This window comes from Enhydra lutris, unplaced genomic scaffold (genome assembly GCF_002288905.1).
Source record: "Enhydra lutris kenyoni isolate GAN:26980312 unplaced genomic scaffold, ASM228890v2 scaffoldscaffold1, whole genome shotgun sequence".
NCBI classification, from domain to species: Eukaryota; Metazoa; Chordata; class Mammalia; order Carnivora; family Mustelidae; genus Enhydra; species Enhydra lutris.
Window position 1 is genome coordinate 53,025,882 of NW_019154085.1, and position 23,558 is coordinate 53,049,439.

The window sequence follows — 23,558 nt, forward strand, 5'->3', positions numbered from 1 at the left end:
TTTTCAGACATAATGTTAAAGCTCATTTTACAGTGAACTTGAAATAAATACATGTGGGTACTTTTGAATAGCTGTTTCTGTTTGACAAGAGCACCCTGATAATCATTATATTTAGATTGGATACGATAAGTTCAGGCAACACACCTTGCTCCAACATGCTACAAAGTGTTGCACGGTGAGTCCAGAAAGCATCGGTTCTGTGATGCATATTTTGACCAAACATCTTATTTTTTTAATAAAGCTACCTCTGTGTGTGTGTGTGTGTGTGTGTGTGTGTGAGAGAGAGAGAGAGAGAGAGATTTTTTTCTACAACTTCATTTTCACTGAAAGCATATGAATTTCATTTAACAGAATTTTGAACTTAATAAATTTGCATTTATTTCTGGTGACTGTTCACAAACAGCATACATGATCTGGGGACCTCCAGACATCTAGTACAGTTTTATGTTCAAGAGCAGATTAGAGGGTGTATATCCCACTGTCTTTCTGTGGCTGTTTGTCTGAGCCTCCAAGATCCCCATTTCCCTCTCTTACTGGTACTCTCTGTTCGCTAAGATGACAAATCAAATCCTTCATTCCTCCAGCTAAATAAATCTGCCTTTATTTCCCTTCACTTTCCCAGAAGCTAGTATGACATAAGCATATATTTTTAACTAATTTATATGCTCTTTGATTTGCTGAGAAAATCTAGCTTTTGGAGGCAAAATGTTCTATGCATAGGTTTGCAATACATTTTGGGGGTGGGCTTGCAATATTTTTTAAAAAATAAGTACCTATCACGAAGTTCTCTAAAAAGGCCCTCATTCTTTTTGATGTGTGTTGATAAAAGCCATCACCATTTCTGTGGCTTAGTGCTGTAACCTAGAAAGTCCCCTCTAGTTCTTCCAAAGGGTATTTTTACTAAATCAGCTTAACAGATATTTTACTAAATGGGCTGCCCCATGTTAATGAAACTGTCTTTGCTTGAGAAGTACAAAGAGACTGTTGCCCCTTTCTAGTGATGGTCTCTGCTTGCAATATAATTTACAGTAGGCTCTAAATTTCTAGGAGTCTCACATGTTAGTGAGATTTGGAGAACACAGGAGGAGTAGGGAGGGGTAAACACATTGAAGACAGGCTTATAAAGGTGCTTTCTGTAAATGTTCAGAAAATTATCAATTTTATTAAACATGTGCATTTAAAATATTTCATTCTTAACTAGGCTTTTTTTATATTAGCTCTTTCTGATAAATGTATTCACTAGTGTGTATATACACTGGTGTCTATATATTACATCAGTAATAGTGTGTATATACATATATAAATACATATGCTAACATGTTATAGATTAGTATAGTCTAATAATGTGTTAGATTCAAGAATATGATTTTAATGCATTTTTATGCTCTATTTCCTTCATATTAAATAGGTGTTACAGGTTTGACATTTGCATTGTAGTTATGCTCAAATTAAATCCTGGAAGATTAAATAAACAGAGTGCAATGAGTCATTACTTGAAATGGCTGCTAACTAGTTCTCTACTATCAGCTGCATTTAAAAATTATAAAGCATGGCTTTCACAAGATCACTGGATGTGTATATTTCATTGACAATAACCATCATATGAAAACCTATGTACCTGAATCTTGGACAGCCTACCCAAATGTTTGGAATAGGTTATTAAGAGATTTAGGTAACGTAGTAGGACCCATAGTGATTTCAGTCTTGCCCACATCCTACATGCAAGAACAACCAAGGTAGGTTCTCCCAAATGCCAGGAGGGAGGAAGGAAGGTTGAGTTAGAAGTTTCCAGTATGTTTAAGGTCATCAGTTTGCTGGATGAGGGAGGAGTGTTGGCATTTCTGAGAGGTGACTTGGCAAGACTGGTCAGGGGATTTGAAGTAATCAGTTGACTTAGGACCACCAGAGTTGAGAGACATCAACAAGGGATGGAAATGAGAAGAGCAGATAAACATGGACTCTTAGCTCAAGTAAATCCAGATTATTCTATTCCAATGTGCAAAACACATGCTTTGCACCTAAGCTGTTCTTTTAAGTGGTAATCTTTCTGCCAATCGTGGAAGTTTTCTTGTTATTCTTTTTGTCCATACCTTTGGGTAAGTACAATTTTATAACCTTGAAAATCAAGAAAGCTTGCTCTATACTGTTAGATAGATAGAGTTAGGAGTAGAATATTTAGCTTGAGTTTTTTAAGCAGAAGACAGCAGAAAAAAGATTTTTTTAAACCAAATCACTATTATCAAAAATTAGTAAGCTCTCTCATATAGTAGATTTTATATAATACTTAGGTCTAAAGTAATAAACTAAAAAAATCCTGTATTTGATAGTGTATTTTCATCCATCACACCATCTTGGTTCTGTAACTTGCCTCCTTGCCCTAGTTGAGTAAGGGTTGAAAGAAGCTGATAAACCTCAGAATAGGTATACCAAGAACCAAAACACAAATATTATTTTAAAATGACAGTAGAGGAAGAGACAGATGGCTGTTCCATTCACATGTTCTAATAGCAAGTAGAGCTATTAATTAAAATAAGGGGCAGCTCAGAATGTGACAAACCTATATGGCAAATTAAGTTAATATGGAGAATTTAGGCAAGATAACCTTTCTTATTTTAAAGGAAGGATTTAGATTGTGTTCAGATCATCCAGTTATTAAGCCCATGTTCTCATTTCACCTTTCTGGTGTTGACATCATCTTTAAACCAAATTGTGCTGTAATAAGTGAAAATAGCTTTAAAAAAGTGGAAATAAGTAAAGTCAGTTACTCCTCTGGATCTCAGTTATCCTCTTGGGTACAAGTTAGTGTTTTAGATTGTTTCCTAAGGCCTCTCCAACTCAAATTATTAGGTGTTTCTCTAATTGCACTATTCAGGCAATAAAGTTATTCGATTTACCGCAGACACAATTCTTTGTCTCATCAAAGCTTTGATAAAGTACACTTTCTTTGCCTATTTTGCTTTTATATTCCTGAAAAAGGAGTGAATTATGGCTGTACTCCAATAGATTCCTGTTGATTATAAGAAAGTTAAAAGCGTCTTTTAAAAACATATTTTAACATCACCAAATCACCATAGTTATTGATACCTGTTTGTTTAGAAAAGGAGCCCAGGAAAAACAATTTCATTAAGATGCACATCATGTATTTCAAACACAATGTATTTAATCTGATTAGTTGGCTGAGACCCAGCCAGTGCTCTGTCAGCAGATCAGGAGTAAAACAATGAAGCTATAATTAATGAAATTAATGCCAGATATAGAAACTTGAGATTTGAGGTGACATTTTGGTCATAACATTTCCTTTGAGTTTAGCAGAATGGAGAGACAGTTTAGTTGGAAGTAATTGTTCTTAGTTTAATGGCACATGATTAAATGAGAATGGTTATTTTTCTCATGCTACGGGCTGCTTGGACTGTAAGTTGGCAGGCATGATGATGGTACAAAACTGTCAGGCAAATTTAATCAGAAAGTTCAAAAAATAAAGGGTAGATTTATTTACTATTTTTAGCTTCTCTTTCTTATGAGTACAAGTGAAGTTTCATGGCATGTCCATTTTCATCATTCTAACCATATGAAATTGTTGGTCGCCAGTCTTTCTAACCCTCTCCATCAAATCAGTTGTCAAGTTTTGTTAGATTTGCTTCCTAAATATCTTTTAGATCTGTCTCCACAGCCATTTGTTTGGTCATCGTCCCTCACCGAGCTTCCCAACTGGTATGCCTGCTTCAGTCTTACCCTGATCAGATATTTTCTTCACAGAGCAGTTGAGGTGATTTCTAGCAAACACTGTCAAACTGTGCTACAGTCTTTGATAAAACACACCAATTACCCCCCAGTGAGCAGACAGATGCATTTTTTTCAGGTGATAAGTACAATTTCCCTTCAAGATACCATACCAAATACTCCTTATCCAATAGAGGTTTTTCAGCATCCCTAGGAAATAGACAAGTTGAACCTCTCACTATAGAAATAGTTTTGTGTAAGATGATCTTGGTCTCTGAAAGTGGATATTAAAACAATAATAGTAATAGTAATCATAGCCAACACTAATGGAGTCATTTATGGAAGACAGAAATGGAAATTGTGAGGAAGAGTCCATAGTCAGGATGATCACCAGGTGCTGTGGAAGGCTGATTCTTGTACAGATTTGGGGCGGGAGAACATGATGTCAAGTTAAGAACAGTGTTCAGTGAGCAGTTTGTATGGATGAGATGTGAGTACACACTTGAGGTGAAATAGGAAATGCCTCTAAAAGGTACATGGAATGTGTAATCTTCTTCTGGAGTTAATAAATATTTAAGACAGATGAATTATAAAACAGTATCAGCAAGGTGATGCAAGTGTTTCTAACTGCATGCAGTTTAAGTCACTGAGCCTTATTTGGATTATATGTTCTAGCACTTTGCAGGTGCAAATCTACCCAGCAGTGGACACTTCCATAATTTGGGGCTTTGTTTTTTAAGATAAAAAATAATATAAAACTATGACATCAAATATATGAAAATGTGTTTCACTGTGCTAGTGAAGGTCTCTGAAACCTAAGCTTTGGATGTGTCACGTTAAGTCTACCTCTGGAAGTCTGAACTTTTGAATGTTTACTTTGCTTGCCTTGAAATATAGTCTGTGTACTTTTCCCTTTCCTTTATGGTGATAGGAACATTTCTGCATTAAGATCCTACCATAGTCTAAAAACTGGGCTAAACTTGGGTTTTGTAGTAGTTTGTGGTGAGCTCTACTTCTTCCACACTTTATCACATACTATATACACTTAAAAGAATGTCGGTCTCAAGAAAGATTAAGAAAACAGTTTTCTATTGCTGGAGGCCACAAGTGGATTTAAAAGAGCATGATAGCAGCCTACACAATAACTAGGAGCTGTCAGCATCAGCGGGAATGGAGCCCTCAAAGACTGTATGAGCAATAGTGATGGCTTCATATCACAGGGAGGAAATTTTCTTTATATTTTGAAAGAATAATTATGTAATTTTATCTTTGTTTGTGGAAATCTTGACATTAGACATGGCTTTTGGAAATCAGTTTAGCTTACAAAGAAGACCTACCAATTTCTTGCCTCCATTCATTTCGTGGAGGTAAAATATACGTACAGAAAAACAGATGTGCCTACTTATACATGTATGAATAGGCTAGATATTGTCTAATTCAGTAAGCAGGGTATTTGGAATATGCACATTTGAGAACAAAAAATTGGGTGTATGATTATGTGACTTCTCATTTTAACCTCAAAAGCAATTTTTTAAAGTAAATTTTTACAGTTATTAAAATGTCTTTATTTATGGCTTCCTGAACTATAATAATCAAAATTTAGAACTCGTTAGAGAAAAAGACAAATTTGTGACAAATTTCTACATTAATCATCTCCCCCCCCCCATATGCATCATGGTATATAGATCCATGGCTTAGTGGAATGGTGGGAACGTAGCAGTTAAGCATAGATGAGGGCTCTAGAGATGCAGCACAGTGAGCACCGAGAACAGAAGTAACCTGGATCCATCACTCACAAGCCGTGAGGCCTGGAGCAAGTTCTGTAATCTCTCTTAGGTACTGACCTTTTTATTTTTTTGGGGGGGGGTTATAATTTTTTTATTGGGAAACAAATATACAACTCGGGATGGATTTGAGCCAAGTTGTGTCATAAGCAGATTTTCTTTAAGTGGCTAAACAAAGTTTAAAAAGCAAGTAACAACAAAAGAAAATGTTTCTGGTACAGGATCAACAGTACAAAAAACTAGCGTATGGGTTCCTGGATAAGGCACCCATTTTGCAATAGTGCAACTTTTTTTTAAATGTATATTTTTATTTTTTTTATAAACATATAATGTATTATTAGCCCCAGGGGTATAGGTCTGTGAATTGCCAGGTAATAGGCAACTTTTAAGTACATATTGTTGACTGTCCATAGTCCATGCAGAGTTGCAACTCCACACTTCAACAACAACATGCTGACAGTTCCTAAAGAAAACTACTTAAAAAAGGCATAACCCAGATGTTCCCTCATTTGACCAGCTCCATCTAAGTGTAGATGTGCAGAAGGTCTTAGATATATCCAGAGTAAGCCACATGAAACATGTTACTTGATCAGTTTTCAGGACAATGACAGTAAGATAAGGGAAGAAAACACTTTTTTTTAACTTTTAAATTTACTTATTATCAGTAGACCTTATGTTTTGGAAAAGTTTTAGGCTCACAAATTGTGCAGGAAGTATAAACATCTCCCAGCCCTGCAGCCCCTCCTTTGCCAGCCTCCCCCACCATTACCATGGAGCCCCGGTGCACTACATTTGTTACAGTGAACCAACACTGGCTGGCCATTATCAACCTAAGTCCATAGTCTACATTAGAGCTCGCTCTTTGTGTTGTACATTCTAAGTCTCGACAAATGTATAATGACACCTATCCACTACTATAGTATCACACAGAATAACCTGGCACCTATTCATCCCCAAAATCTGGTAATCACTGATGTTTTTACTGTCTTCATAGTTGTATTTTCCAGAATGTCATGCAACTGGAATCATAGAGTATGTAGTATTTCAGATTATCTTCTTTCACTTAGTGATATGCATTTATGGTTACTTGTGAGGTTTTTTGTGGCTTATTAGCTCATTCTTTTAATCACTGGATAATATTCCATTGTATACATATACAGCATTGTGCTTACTCATCCACCAATTAAAGGACATTTTGGTTGCTTCCAACTTTTGGCAATTATGAATAAAGTCACTATAAACATTTGTGTGCGGGTTTCTGGGTGGACATAAATTTTCAGCTTAATTGGGTAAATACAAAAGAGTCCAATTGCTGAATCGTATAGTAAGAGTATATTTAGTTTTGTAAGAAATGGCCAAATTGTCTTCCAGAGTGGCTGTATTATTTTGTATTCCCAGCAGCAATGAGTGAGCGGTCTTGTTTTCTGTACCCTCACCAGCATTTGCTGTTTTCTGTGTTCCATGTTTTGGCCATTCTAATAGGTATCTAGTGGCATCTCGTTGTTTTAATTTTCAGCTTCATAATGACATATAATGTGGAGCATCTTTTCATATGATTAGTTGCCATCTGTATATCTTCTTTGATGAAGGGTCTGATCATAACTTTTGCCCATTATTTTTGAGGGACAGGTTTGTCAAATGAAAAAAAAAAAAAGATAGTAACTACTCCACAGGGATTTTGAAAATAAACTAATTCATTTAGATATCTTATCATAGGCCCTAGAATATAAGTACAGTAAACATTAGATGATATCTTTGTTACAAACTATCTGCTTAACTTCATAACATGTCTGAAGCAATTTTTTCCCCATCCCATCCCATCCCACCAACCAGCTTCTTTTCCCATTTAAAAAAAAAAATTAGTCTCAGTATTCTTCTTTTTTTTTTTAAAGATTTTATTTATTTATTTGACAGACAGAGATCACAAGTAGGCAGAGAGGCAGGCAGAGAGAGAGAGAAGGGGAAGCAGGCTCCCCGCTGCCCAGAGAGCCCAATGTGGGGCTCGATCCCAGGACCCTGGGATCATGACCCGAGTTGAAGGCAGAGGCTTTAACCCACTGAGCCACCCAGGCGCCCCTCAGTATTCTTTTTTTTTATTTGGCTTAAAATATTTCTATTATTCTCTACTCATCCTCTAAATGCAGACAAATTTTGTCGTATTATTTCTTATGGAATTTTTGAATCAATGAATGAAACAGTCTTGGAATGATATTGGGTACTTCTCTTTTCATATATATATATATTATATATACACACACACACAACACACACATATGGATTTAATCATGTACAGTTCATGTACCTTTCAGGTTGATCAAGTTAAGGATTACCTCACTAACTTCTGAAATGTATATTAGGCAAAGAAAATAACTGCATAATTAAATTATTTTCTAATTCTTTTTCTTTTTTAATGGTTCAAAAGTGATCTAAGAATAAACACCACTAATTCAAAGTTTATTAAAATTGGTAGAATATATAAGAATGGAGTTTCTGATTATAAATGACATGAAAATTGATACCTGTGGGTATGTATAGCCACAAAATGCAAGCTTCTTCACCAGTTACTAATTCTATCTTATGATTTCTATGTGGGCATCTGGCCAGAGAGTTTGATTTCCATTATTCCAAGTTGATTAACTCACTCGTCTTTTCTTCCTTCTCTCTTCCTTGTTTAGACCTTGGATATATTGTTTTGTAATATTAATAAGCCTTTGAATATTTGACATTATTATATATGGTTTCTCTTAGTATTATTTATATGATATAAATAATTCTCTTCATAAGTATCAAAACATTCTGCAAAGATATACAAGATAAAATTTCCCCCAAAGATCACCAGGTCAGATAAGAATTTTGCCTACATACCCTGTCTCTCTACTATTAACAGAATGCTTGTCGACAGGTCATTTTTCACTTTAAAATCTGGGAGAAAATCTACGCTGCCTTAGGAGTTCAACTATATTTGAGTTTAGTTATCATTTCCTTTTAGAAAAATGTCAATTTTAAGGAAGTTTCTGATTATATCCCATATGCTATTTGCCTCAGCATTTTTATATTGTGACTTTTTAAAAGTGATTTTCTTTTTTAAAAATTAAAATACTATTGAAGAAGCTGAGAAACCATGTGGTTTAGGGAAACTTAAAAAATTCTAGTATAATTAACATACAGTGTTATGTTAGTTTCAGGTGTACAATCCAGTGATTCAGTAATTCTCTACATTATCTGGTGCTTTGCTCATTACAATAAATGTACTCTTGATCCCCTCACCTCTTTCACCCGTATCCCGTTCATCTCCCCTCTGGTGACTACCAATTTGTTCTCTATTTTGAGTCTCTTTTTTTGTTTGTCCTTTTTTCTTTGATTATTTATTTTGTTTCTTAAATTCCACATGAGTGACATCACGGGGTATTTGTCTTTCTCTGACTTATTTCACTTAGCATGAATACCCTATAGATCCATCCATGCTGTTGCAAATGGCAAGATTTCATTCTTTATTATGGCTGAGTAATATTCACACACAACAGTTCTTTATCCACTCATCTATTGATGGGCACTTGGGTGGCCTCTATATTTTGACTATTGTAAATAATGCCACAATAAACGTAGGTATTCTTTGGGTAAATACCCAATAGTGCAATTACTGGATCATACAGTAATTCTGTTTTTAGGATTTTTTGAGGAACCTCCATACTATTTTCCACAGTGACTGCATCAGTTTGCACTCCCACCAACATTGCAGTAGGGTTCCTTTTTTTCCACATACTTGCCAAAACTTGCTGTTTCTTGTGTTTTTTTATTTTAGCCATTATGATAGGTATGAGGTGATATCTCATTGTAGTTTTGGTTGTGTTCCCCTGATGATTAGTGATGTTGATAGGGAAACTTTTAATACTTTACTTTTTAAATTCCTGTTTAAATTGTTTCTTAAGGCTTATATGTTCAAGCTGTTCATTCATTTTTCTTTTAAAATAAATGTGCTAAATATCATGTTTGTAAGTATTACTGACATTTTCACTTCTAGAATAAAAGCCACTCAGTAATAGTGTCCATAAAATTATAGAGACTTTATTTTACATTTCAGTAAGTTTCTGTAAATAACTTAAGAGCAAAAATTAGAAGTGAAATTCTCTTTTTATTGCAAAGCATGGAACCAGAATAACTGCTGAATTGCAAATATTTATCCAGGCTCTGTTCTAAGCCTGCAAGCAAACAAAAAAATACTTGAATTTATGCCAAAGGAGATGTTAAAAAATAGCTATAGTTTGAGATTGAAAAAGATGTAGCAGCCTATATACAAAAAGTAAGCCTATGACTTTGGGAGAAAACAAGTTTTAAATTGTCAGGTAAAAATGGATATACTGCATTTTCTAAAGTGAACAGTTATAGTTGCATGAGGGATAGAAATTTCACCAAAACTTCAGATTTAACTGGAGGTCAAGTATTCAAGCATAGCAAAATATCCAATTAATTTAATTATCATGTGGCTTAATGGTTAAATGCAAATAAATCTAACCTCTCTAGGAAATATATGTAGACATACATCCGTCTGTGTATACTTTCACAAAAGTATAAGGAGAAAACCAACTGGTTATCATTGAATGTGATTTATGAGCAAGGGTCTCTTGTCTCTTTGTGTGAGAGTCATTCATATTTTCTATAATGATTATGTATAATTTATTTGATATTCTCCCTTACCCCATTTCATTAATCAACATAATAAGCTCTTAGCATAACTATGTTCCTTGCATTTACATTTCTGATCTCCTCTAGTGGATCTGGCAATCTAGTAGATTATGACCAGTATGGGACTTCTGTCATTCAAGAAGTTAACTTCTCCAGCACTGACATTTTTAACTTTCCCATTCTTTCTATTCCTCCCTTCCTCCTAGTGTCTCTCCTGAAGAATGCCTTGAGCATTTAATACCTGGCACAATGTTGGATGCTAGAGATCCATGGTAGATAAGGGCTCCCTTAAGAAGCTTATTCCAGTCTGATATGCATCTGTAATTGCAGCAAACAGACAAATAGAAACGGTGTCTTGTATTCAGGGGAAGCTGGTTGTGCTTTTGCGTGCGCTCTTTACCCATCCCAGAATGTGTCTTTCTCACATGGTAGACAAGGACTGTGGAACAAATTACTACTCATTTTTCGAGACTAGGTTTAAACATAGTGGTTGAGTGGGTTGATCCTTCATTCCATTGCCATAGCATCTTATCATTCAGCCTCTAGAAGAGTACCTGGCAGAAAGTAGATGTTTAATAGATTAATAAATGTTAAGTATTTTTACTGAATGAAGTTAATTATGCATATCACTGTGATATTTATAGTACCTAGTGGGTGAAAAATGTGAGTATATGTGCCTATGCACGTGTATGTGCATTACAATATGGTGTATTTAAAAGACAATAAATTAAAGTAGAAAAATCAGGAAAGATTTCATACATTTAATAGCATTTGATTACAGGTTTGAACATGAGGAATTATGTCGAGAGTTGGAGAGAGGAAAAAGGACATTCATACATTTGATACAACATGGAACAAGTGATATGCCTGGAACATAGTAATTTTTAATGGGAAAGCCATCCATTCAAGAAAATTGGAGCAGAATAGCACAGGGGTTAAAAAGAATTGCATGGAGGGACGCCTGGGTGGCTCAGGGGGTTAAGCCACTGCCTTCGGCTCAGGTTATGATCCCGGGGTCCTGGGATTGAGTCCCGCATCAGGCTCCTTGCTTGGCAGGGAGCTTGCTTCTCTCTCCTCCTCTGCTTGCCTCTCTGCCTGCTTGTGTGCTCTCTCACGCTCTCTCTCTCTCTCTCTCTCCTTCTCTCTGACAAATAAATAAATAAAATCTTTAAAAAAAAAAAAGAATTGCATGGAATTGGAGGGCTTCACTTTATACCTTGATTACCACCGTGCTTTGTCAGGTGACATTGGACAAGCAATTTCCCCTTCCAATACCTCCTCAGTAGCATTATCTATCATATGAGAAAAAGAAGACTACCTACTTCATAGAAAGGTGGAGAGAATTACCATATACATAGAAAATACTTTGGATATAGCATATATTTTTTACTATGTGTTGTAGTTATTGTTAAGAATTTTTAAAGAGGGGCTCCTGGGTGGCTCAGTGGATTAAAGCCTCTGCCTTCGGCTCAGGTCCTGATCCCAGGGTCCTGGGATCAAGCCCCGCATCAGGCTCTCTGCTCCGCAGGGAGCATGCTTCTCCCTCTCTCTCTCTGCCTGCCTCTCTGCCTACTTGTGATCTCCGTCTGTCAAATAAATAAATAAAATCTTAAAAAAAAAGAATTTTTAAAGAGAAAATTATAATGGACACTTAGATTTTGAAGGAACTAGGAAGATATGATGGTAAGTTTGGGGTTTGTTTCTTATTTCTTGTTTAAATTTTACTTATTTATTTTGTTTAAATATCGCATAGTTTCAAAGTTACTATGCCCTGCCTCCTAATACTGTCACATTAGAGGTTAGGATTGCAGCCTGTATACTAAAGGGACACAAACATTCAGTTCATAACCCCATACAAAGTGATTATGAATGTAATTTTAAAGTAAAGTTCTAGAAATATTTTTTTAAAAAACAGGAAATAGTGTTTAATTATTGTAATTTAATGTAATAGTTTTTAAAAGCTGACGTGTGTTTCATTGCTTTAGACTATATATCAAAAAGCTTTTTCCCTATGATTAGAAATTATGTTCTTCAAAATAATTCCAGCATTATCTGAAAAATGTTCTTTTTTTTAAAGTGAGAAATGTATTACATTTGCTCTTTGAAAAACATCTTTTCTGATGTCAGTCTTACAATATGGGATATTCCCCAACAGTAATTTTGCTCCATTATGTTTACACTAGTAAGCTTTAGAAGCTTACTAGTTTTAGAAGCTAAAAATCATATTTTAACAGGAGAAAATGCTATAAGGAATAGATTTAGGTAGCTATTGTTCCGGTTTTGTAATTGTCAGTGCAAGGAAACATGTTTTAATAGGTACCATACAGGAAAAGAGAAAGAGATACTTTCAGAATGGAACATTTCCATTGTTAGATTAAAGAAACGATAATCAGATGAAAGTATACTGGTCAAATCCCGTAATAATTCTGTATGAGGTGGGAGTGGAGAGCTGAAGGTAGTGCCTTGTTAATGCAGCAGTTAATTGTGTTTCGAGGGAAGTATTTGCTACTGTAAAGTCAGACACATTTGTGCAGGGTAGACCATGTTGACAGCGCCAGGCATTACTCTGTTAATATCTTAGGTACTAACAGGCCTTCTTTATTTCAGATATATGTGGACTACATGGTCTATGTCAAATTCATAGAAACTAAAAATGTAAAAATTACTTCATTTCCTTGAAATTATTTCTGAGAAAGGGGGTGATCGCAAAAGAATCAAAATATATCTAAAATGACCTTTTAACTAACTGGAACCCCCAATAATGGTGATGATTGATAATAGCTACCAATTATTGAGTCTTTATTATTTACCAGATAATACAGTAGACCCATCAAATAGATTATATAATTTGTAATTGCAATGACCTTTTAAATTATATTTGTCTATCCCTTGTAACTGTCCATATTTTATAACAGTTAAGGTTCAGATAATTTCAATAATATGCCTCAGCAACCTCAATATTCAAAGCCCATTTTCTTTGGCTTAATATAAGCCCGAGTCTCTTCAATATGTTTTCAGCAGTATGACATGAATTATCTGTCATATTTCCTACCTGCCATTAACTCTTTACACCTGCATTTATATTCCTTTTTGGTAGTCTAACATTTTCTGTGTTGTCACTAAAAATCTATTTTCCTTTATTTTGTTCTTCTGGAAACAGAAACCTGAAGTTATTACATTTGCAATCTTTTTGCTAGGTTTCTTGTTGACATTTTATTTTCTAACAAATGTAATTGGGTTTTTCTTCTTCTTTTTATCTTTCAATTTTTTTTAGAATTTTTTGACCCAGCTTGAGCAATAATGGCACACTTATGCCTGAGAACACATTGTAAGACCCAGTGCTTGTAAATAATAGAGGATAATATTGGTTTGAATGCATGCCAGGAACATCTACTCTTCTCTAAAAGTGTTTGAGCAGAATATATTGTACTTTAAAGGGATTCCATCTACTTGAAAACTGCAGTTTCTGGATGCACTCTATATATTCTTCATAGCTTTACCACCTATATCCCAGAGGAGCCTGATTCCATAACCTTAGTATTATTGAACAGTGGTGTACACAGTGTCTTTGTTTTACAAACAAGATTAAAAAAAAACAAAAACAAACATCATGTACTTCCTCAGAAAGTTTATAGTTTCACCTTGGGTTCAGCTCCATGCAACACAATAGAGAGCAGGCAAAGAATGCCAAGTAAGCCTTGCACTTGTGATAGCTTGGGGGATGGGCAGAATTTGGGGAGTACTGTCAGAAAGAAGTGGCTACAGACTTTAGTAATCCTCAGAGCAATAACACAGGGCAGTCTAGGAGGTTGCTAGGGATAATAGCACATGCTTCACATGCTAAACTGTTAGTCGATTCACTTATAAAAGCTACTGCCAAGTTGAACAAAAAAAGACAAAAGGACAGATTTGATGAAGAAAAACAATATATTATTTGGCTAAATTTGCAGTTGTGTGTGCGTATGTGCATACATGAATCTTGTAGCATAGTCACATAAGCTCCATTTAGAAACTCTTCTGGAAGAAAATGAGCAATATTGATGGTACATGCAATTTATACCTATCACTTAATTTCATTTAATCCTCTAAATATCTATGTCAAATCAGCAGAATGGGCCTTAATTTACAGGTGATGAAACTGAGAATTAAGGAGAATTTAATCGCTGTTTTCAAGGTCACACGTTAATTAGTGGTGGAGCTGGGGTTCAAGTACTTCCTCAGAGTTGTGAAAAGTCAAGGTAACACGTACAATGTGCTTAGAAAGACTCTTGGCATACAGTGAGCCCTATAGGAACGTTGCTATTATTACCCATCATTATTATTACATGGCTTAATGAAAGGAGACTTTCTGTTTTTCCCTTTTGTTTAGTGCACACAAAGTACACAGCCACCGTAATAGGAGTTTTCTCTCTCTCTCTCTCTCTCTCTCTCTCTCTCTCTCTCAGCAACTTCTCTATTAAGGTTTAGAGAAAGCCTCCGCTGTGCAGAAGTTATTGATTATTTGATGTTTTCTGTGTCACAGCATTCAGACATTCCCCTTGGCCTGTGGTTATTTTGTGTTTAACCCTCTCGTACCCACCTCATATAGGTGACGGTTTCTGACCATCAGGAACAATAGAGAATAACCGAATTGGAGGCATTCTGAAAGTTTCATTAAGGACTTGTCAAATAGCAACTCGCTTTGCCATTTTCACTTAAAAAGCTCTCAGACTTGTTATTTGAATGAGTGTCCAGTTCAGTTAAAGAGGAGCTTACAGGTAGAATCAGGAAGGGGGAAAGTCAAAAGGAAAAAGGTTAGATGCCATTGCCTCCGTCATTTTAGAGCAACACACTAATGTTGGAATACATTAAACAGCAGTATATAGCTTTTTAATCTAAGAATTAATGCAGAGAATACATCTTTTTTTCACAAAATGTTTTTCATCTGAGGATCAAAAGTCCCAGCTATTTCCAGTAGCAGCATCTGTTGCTTTACCAGTTTCCACAGAGATGAGCTCGTGTTGATTTTCATCACATTTGTTCCAGTCTGGAATCTGGTTAAAATACGCAAACAGCCACACTGCCAGTTAAGAGTTGCAATCATATAGTGTCCTGTGAATAATGCTCTTCACCTACCTGCTTTTATTTCGATTCTAATGGCATTTGCAATTATGAATCCAAGCATGGATTATTTAAAAATGATTTAGAGTAAGAAGTGTACGATAAAACAATGTAGGAGGAATCATACTATGCTACACACATGTTCTTAGGAAAAGTAATTATATTTCCTTTAAATCTTTTCACTTGTACTTTATTGTTTTAACATCATTTTTGAAGTTGTCTGTCAATTCTTGGTTCTCTTAGAACATTGTCCAAACTGCAGATGGATCGTCATAAGCATTTCTCTGTTATCTAACTTACGGTGCTTTAATATCATTATCCATACATTGACTGCACATTAATATTCTGAGTCGAAATCAGATTTAAAAACGATGATGCTGGATACAAAAATACTGATTCAAAGGGACACATGCACCCCAATATTTATAGCATCATTATCAACAGTAGCCAAATTATGGAAAGAGACCAAATGTCCATCAACTGGTGAACGGATAAAGAAGAGGGTGTGTGTGTGGGAGGGGGGGTGTGGGTGTGCACACGCGCACACATACATACATAGTCTTTTATGGATTGTATATTTTTTCAGTGGTTAGGGGTAGGTGAAGAGTATGAGAAGATGCCTCAGTGTCACCTTGTCCTGGGAAGGGCCTCCCCATCTTTGACTCTTGCCGCCTGCCTGTCAAGTCCACAGTGTCCAGGTCACACAAAAAGAGAAGCCTGAATGGGGATTACAGCACCAGCAGTTTTAATGGCCTTGTTTTCTCCCTCCCATTTTCACACTGTTAGTATTATTATCATTACAAGACTAAAGGATTCTTGAGAGCCTGTCTCCTCCTTTCCCTTGGATGCCTCTTGACAGAACTTGGCCCTACCAACACCCCCTGGATTTCTAGGTTTAAAAAAATAAATAAATAAAATAAAATAAAAGTGAAAGGAACTGCAGGGGTGGGGACGGGCTCAAGTGCCAGGAGTCTGAGGGGTGATTCAGGGACAGGGCCAGGCCCTTGAAGGTTGAGAAGAGTCCCAAGGGCTCCAGCAAGGGCCTTCCCTTAGCGCCTGGCTAACAGACCTAGGAAAGTCTTTCCTCCCACCCCAGCCCACTCAGGGTCTGCAGCAGGAGGATAATTAGTTTTGGGCTCAGAAAGGAGGAACAGAGGGCCCACTCTGCATGGACCCAAGGGCCAAAACCAATATACATACAAAACACATACATATACATATAATGGAATATTACTCAGCCATCAAAAAGAACAAAATTTTGCTATTTGCAACCATGTGGCTGGAGCTAGAATGTGTTTTGCTAAATGAATTAAGTCAAAGAAAGACGAATACCGTATGATTTCACTTATGGGTGGAATTTAAGAAATGAAACTGATGAACATGGGGGGAATAAAAAGAGAAGCAAAGCATAAAACAGACTCTTAAATATGGAGAACAAACTGAGGGTTGCTGGAGGGGAAGTGGGCAGAGGGATGGGTTAAATGGGTGATAAGGATTAAGGAGGGCACTTCTGATGAGCACTGGGTATGTAAGTAGATGAATCACAGAATTCTACTTCAGAAACTAACATTATATATTATTTAACTGGAATGTAAATAAAGACTTAAACAAACAAATAAACAAAAATCTTAGAGGTGTCTGAGTGGCGCAGTTGATTAAATAAAACATCTGCCTTTGGTGCAAGTCATGATCCAAGGGTCCTGAGCTGGAGCCCCGCATAGGGCTCCCTGTTCAATGTGGAGCCTGCTTCTCCCTCTCCCGCTTCCCCTGCTTGTGCTCTCTTCCTCTCTCAAATAAACACATAAATAAAATCTTGAAAAAAAAGAAAAAAGAAAAAAAAAACTTTAAAAAACTTTGATGTTGTTGAACTGGAAATGTTTATATTTGTGTACCGACATCTAATGAAAGTGGAAAACAAACAGCAGAAAACAAACGAGGGTTAAAGCACTGGTAAATGTTCTTGGTATAATTACTCAAGTATGGTCATGGTTTTAGTCACCTTGCTGCAGGCCTTTTTAATACACCCAAGCTTCTACACTTAGTCTCCCAAGCTATTAGAGATACTTAGGTGAAAAATAAGAAACCATAAAAATTAGGAATATGAGTAATGTATGTTTTTCCATATTTTAAAACATTTTGAATATTTAACCAACCATTTCCAAAAAGCGAGTAGCTATCTGGTATCTAGCCATTTTTAAACTTAATTTTCTGTGTTGCTAATATGGCACAAATTACTAAGATCTCAAAATTCTCCACTTATGGTGATGCAGTAACACTAATTTTCAGGGACAATAGGAAATGCAAACGATCACTACAGAGCAGTAAATTCAGCAGTCATTATTAAGCATCGCCTAAATACCAAGCACTGTTTCATGCCCTTGTTCCCAAACTCTCAAAGGCTTTATAAGAGGGTACTACTCCTCTGCTTTGTAGAAGAAAGAACCGAAGCTCAGGGAGTTTAAGGCAATTTTCACAAGCTACTTAAGTAATGGAATTGACAGCCAAATTTATATACTTTTCAATTTTATAAAGATGCTGCCTCCCAAGTATTGGTTTGCTATGGAAGAAAGTTAGTTATTTCATATAGTAGAATAAAATCTCCCCACCACACTTTCCTGTCAGAATCATCCACTGGCATTTGAGTAACAGTGCTTACAGGTATTCTTATGTGATCAAATGTTTGAAATTGCCTATTAACATTGTAGATATCATTTACCTTAAGCACCTTAAAAATCCAATGCCTGTTTCCCCAAAGAGAAAATTTTGTGAGACTTTATTTCCTCCATTTCCCCCCACCATTTAAATTTCTCTAGTGTTTTTTCCATGATTTATGGTAACTTCACGGGAAACAACTCAGGGGAAGTAAGCATTGGAAATCAGCAATGTGGTATATTATAATGACAAATAATGGGGACAGAATTTTGATTTTTAGTTTCATCTTCCTTTCCCAATGTAAAAAAGTCACTAAAATGAAATGAGCTAAGATAGTGATAGTAATAAAATTTTGTTTCAAAATTTACTCTTTTATTGTTATAAGTAATTGAACAAAGTTAGGATCTGAATTTACTTCAGCAATTAATATATACATACATTTATAGTGACCAAAGGACAAACCTACAAACCTACATGGCTCTGAGTTATATTGACTGTGTGCCCTTACTTCAGATAATTCTACCCACCATCAATTTTCAATGGAATAATATTTAAAAATTAAAGTGGGGTTATAAAGGAAGTACTACCACTTAGCAGTAAATATATATTTATGATCTTTTTCTTAAACTTAAATTAATATCCTAGACCGGAAAGATACATAAAGAATTTACAAGAATAACTGCTTTTGGAGAGAAACGAAATGTTACTTCTTTAAAGAAATATGGGGTACTTATTTATTTTATTTTTGTAACCTAAATGGGTAGGTACATTTATAGTGGTCATTTATTCTAGGTACTGTGCTAGATCTTTAAACTATCAAAATAAAGTCACGTAAATATATCAGGTAATACATTTTTGAGTATTTTCTGAATTAGTGTTGATATGTAATTTTTTCATGAAATAGACGTTAAGAAATCATTTGAAAAGACAGATGCTACTGTGTGTATGTCTATAAAACTTACAAATTACCTTTTAAACTAATTTTGTTATCTCATATATAAATGTTTCTGGGAACTATTCCAGATAAGATGTTGACTATGAAGACTGGTATTTGGCTAGTATTAGATTTTCACCATGACAGTTAATATGATAGTTTGTTTAGAATGGGGTTCCTAACTAAAATAACAGAACATGATGGCAAAGTAAAAAGAAAGATCAACCCCCCCCAGAAATTAGAATAATACAGTATTTTCTCTACAGCTTCCTAGATCTGTGCCCAAGGGAGGTCAACAGATAATCATTTCTCTGAGTGTTATATTCCTTATCTAAATTAGACATAGGAATATTTTCTTGTTAGGATGATATTGAGAATTAGAAATAATATACAGAGAACACCTAACCCAGTGCCTGAGATGTGATAGGCATTTATCTTCAGCCTCAGTTATTTTAAAAACATCTAGAAAAAGATGGTATATAAGTGTAACAACTGCTTCCTTGGTGATATATCACTGATAGTTACAAGGCAAGATCTTGGAAAGATTCAAGGAAGAAATCATCTTCAATGGTGCTTTTTAGTTATGCATTTATCCTAATTCCAGGTATTGTATGCGTGATCACCAGTCAGGGGGATAAGACAGAATATCGCTTTATCCAGACTATTCCAGGCTTTAAATACAATAGAAATTATTTATAAACTGACAGAGGGAGAATAGAAATGTAACAGAAAGATTGTCATCATTTGGTTAAAATATACTTAGTTTTACAGAGATGCATTTTTAAAACATGTCTATCCTTTTACGCTTTAATAGGTTCTACTAGAAGTTTGATAGTAAGGTAGAAGAAAGTGAATTTTATAAGTTACAGGAAATTATATCTTGTGACTAAAATAAGATTATGTAATATGTATAATATGTGTAAAGTGTATTCATTTACTTCCAGTGTTCACATCTCTAATGAATATCAGAGGTGGACTGCTTTAATAGTAATTCACTCTAACTCACAAATTTGTGAAGAGAATATGGTTGGGTAAAAAAGAGTAGCATGAAGTAAATGATATCCAAGTAACATAACATGTAAATAGCAAAACTTTTGATCTGATATCCAGCATCCAGTCTCAGAGATCCCTATAGCAGGAATAAAATCGGAAACAACACGTTGGCTCAGATTACTGATTTTAGCGTATGGATTTCTAAGACTTTAGCAAAAGTTTATCCTGGCCTTAAAGGTCCAGACAAATAGAACCACCGCAATGACCTTCCATTATCCGATATAAAAATATTTTCGACTTTTATTCATTAAGCAAATACTTGAGATAGTTATGTTTGCTCTCCTTTAAGAAGACATTCTATGACAAATTTTACATTTTTGTACGTTATTGGATCTCGTGCTTACATCAGTCCTGGGATGCAGGTATTTTCATGCTTTACAGAATAGGGAAGTGATACTCAGTAAAGTGTCAAGATTTCTTAAGTTTACGCAGTGCTAACATTTGGATGCAAAGTCAGGTTTGTTTCATATCTCACATGGCTTTGTGAACAAAGGAAAATGATTTTGTGATTTCTCCACTTCTTCTAGAGCTACGTATGTTATGAAATTGGTCTGTGCCATTTTTACTTTTGGTTCGTGGATGAAAGGCAATTAATCATGCATTGATCTACCACCCTCGAAACATTACAGTAAAGATTCCATGTTTTTCATTGGAAGAAAGTCTATGTAACAAAACCATTGACATGAAAACTTTTAACATATTCTTTTACTTAGTCTACTTAGATAAAGAGTTCAAAGATTAAATAAGAAAGCAAATGAATTCCTTTGGTCAAACTGACTTTCTATTTCTTTCTATTATGTATAATTTATCAAAGATTTTCTTTTTGCTTGTAGGGATGACTTGTCAAGCTCGAACATCTTACACTGAAGATGAAGTTCTTTGGGGTCATCGTTTCTTTCCTGTGATTTCCTTAGAAGAAGGGTTCTTTAAAGTTGATTACTCCCAGTTCCATGCGACATTTGAAGTACCCACCCCACCTTATAGTGTGAAAGAACAGGAGGAGATGCTTCTTATGTCATCCCCTTTAATAGCACCAGCCATAACTAACAGCAAAGAAAGACATAACTCTGTGGAATGCTTAGATGGACTAGATGACATTACTACAAAACTTCCATCGAAGCTGCAGAAAATTACCGGAAGAGAAGACTTTCCCAAAAAACTCTTGAGGATGAGTTCCACAACTTCAGAAAAAGCCTACAGCTTGGGAGATTTGCCCATGAAACTTCAACGAATAAGTTCGGTTCCTGGCAACTCAGAAGAAAAACTGGTATCTAAAACCACCAAGATGTTGTCTGACCCCATGAGCCAGTCAGTGGCCGATTTGCCACCAAAGCTTCAAAAGATAGCAGGAGGAGCAGCCAGGATGGAAGGGAATCTCCCAGCCAAATTAAGAAAAATGAACTCTGATCGGTTCACATAACAAAACACCCCCGTAGGCATTATTTACTGTATGATTTAGTAATAGTCCAATATTTGGCTGATGAGGTAATTCTCGAAGGAATCCGAAAGGTACATTTTACCCCCAGTCATATATGCATATTTGAGAATCCTTTCTTCCCAAGTATTGCCACTGTGCAGAAAGCAAAAGTTGTGTGAAGGGAGGGCATCTTAAGAAAGTTCTTATTAACGGGCATGTATTATCACATCAAGCATGCAATAATGTGCAAATTTTGCATTTAGTTTTATGGCATGATTTATATATGGTATATTTATATTGTATATTCTGGAAAAAAATATATATATATTTAAAGAGGTGGTACTCTTCACGACATTTCTAACATATGTATTAAGCCAAACATGAGTGGATAGCTTTCAGGGCGATAAAACTATATATATGTGTGTGTGTGTGTGTATGTACACACACACATACACACACATACATACATACACATATATCCGATAAAATTGTGATGTTTTGTTCAAACTTGTAGTTCTTGTGCATGTTTACTTTATTAGGCTAGGAAGGCTTCTGGCATTAATTATTAATACCAAATATTTTAGCCTTAAATTATTTGTCATTTAAAAATCTGATTTAATGTTTTCTTGCTGTTTAAGGTCTGGGAGGTTATCAATTGTATTTTATATGAGGGAGTCACATAAGTCTATGCTATTTATGGCCCTGCATAAATATAACCATTATATATTTAACTTGTAAATTTTAGAACATACCAATATGCTAAAAATTTCTTATGATTTTTGAAGGTTGGTAGTACTAGGGGAAAATTGGTTAATTTGAGAATTGGTCCTTTTCTGGACTACTTGAAGTCTGAAAATCTGTTTTGTAAATGATCTCACACAAACACGAGCTCTGAGCAAATGCTGAACCATTGTAATCATCAGTAGCCAACTTACATTGACTATATCAGAATCTGCCTGAAATTACATAATGAATGGTCCCTGTTTCAAAGTGAGTCAATTGGTAACATTTCCACTCTGTTTCTGGAATTTCTGTCCTTTTAAAAACCAATAATTTATTCTTGAGGAGATACAACAATACAACAAAACAAATGATAAATATTTATGCTTAAAATATGTATGTCTAAATGAGTCTCTTTTTTAATGCTGTTCTCTTGTTCGTGGCATTTACTGTATCAGGACAAGACTTTTTCCGCATCTGGGGAACCTATCCCACCTGTGTCTGTCACTCTATTCGGAAAGAATGTTGTGTATATACCTGAGAGAATTTTAAATTAGATGAATTGAAAATATTTTACCCCTGTGGGCTTTTTTGTTTGCTTGTTTGTTTGGTAAACACTGATTTTATTGGTGTCTTGGATCCCTGGCCTACCAAAGTGATTTTAGCCGTACTCTTTTTCTAACCCCAAGGTCTGATATTTATTACTCATTAGTGGAAATAAAAACTATTGCTCAGAAGAACACCTACAAAATAAAGATTTGGAATGCAGAGATTTTTATGAAAATTTATATAAGTGCTCCTTATCAAAATATCATGGATTTTCCTATAAAATTTCTTTGGGCATTGCATTGTATGTCTGTCCAGAATTAAGCTATTTCTCCTTCTTAATATCTAAATCCTTAATGGCTGGTTTGGGGTCCCGTCGTTTCCCACTTTTTAGCAATCCTGTGATGATTTTCTTAGTGGAAAATTATTACATCAACAATTCTATCATAACTACAATAATACCTTCTGGCTACCTCTGTATCAACCAAATTCTGTAGGTGCGAACATATCCCAGGGAACAGTTACTGGCAAAATGATCAACCTAGAGCATTCATCCACTGTGAATAGAGCTAGTCGCTCTACCCCTTGATCCCATTTGCTGCTTATAAAAAATGAAATTGTAGCAGAGAGAGAAGGGGGTCTAGGGGACATGAGATATTTATTATCAGTGGAAGAAACTCCATGGATCATTTAGTCCAAACACTTAAAACTAAATAGAGCCATAATTTAATTTGAGGAGTCATTCTAATTTGTCTTTGGTACCAAGGAGAGTATGGGACCAAAAACAAAATCTCTGAATGTATTCGCTCATTCATTCAACAAAATTTTTGCATGACTTTTATGTCCTAGACAGTTTTAGGTCCTGGAGATTTGGCTATGACTAAGTCAGAGAAGGTTGGTGCCCATTTGAACACTGCATATTGGTAGGAGAGTTGGAAGGGGCCCTGTG

The 23,558-nt window shown here is 35.4% G+C and overlaps 1 protein-coding gene across 1 annotated transcript in view; it reads left to right on the forward strand.

Moving 5' to 3' along the window:
- The window catches only part of LOC111143157 (potassium voltage-gated channel subfamily J member 3), a 147,670-nt gene extending 125,950 nt beyond the window's left edge, over window positions 1-21,720 (forward strand). The window contains exon 3 of the mRNA XM_022496668.1: window positions 20,760-21,720. Within this exon, the coding sequence (XP_022352376.1) occupies window positions 20,760-21,346 (587 nt within the window). The 3' untranslated portion in view covers window positions 21,347-21,720. The remainder of the gene's footprint in view (window positions 1-20,759) is intronic.
- The last annotated feature ends 1,838 nt before the right edge of the window (window positions 21,721-23,558 follow it).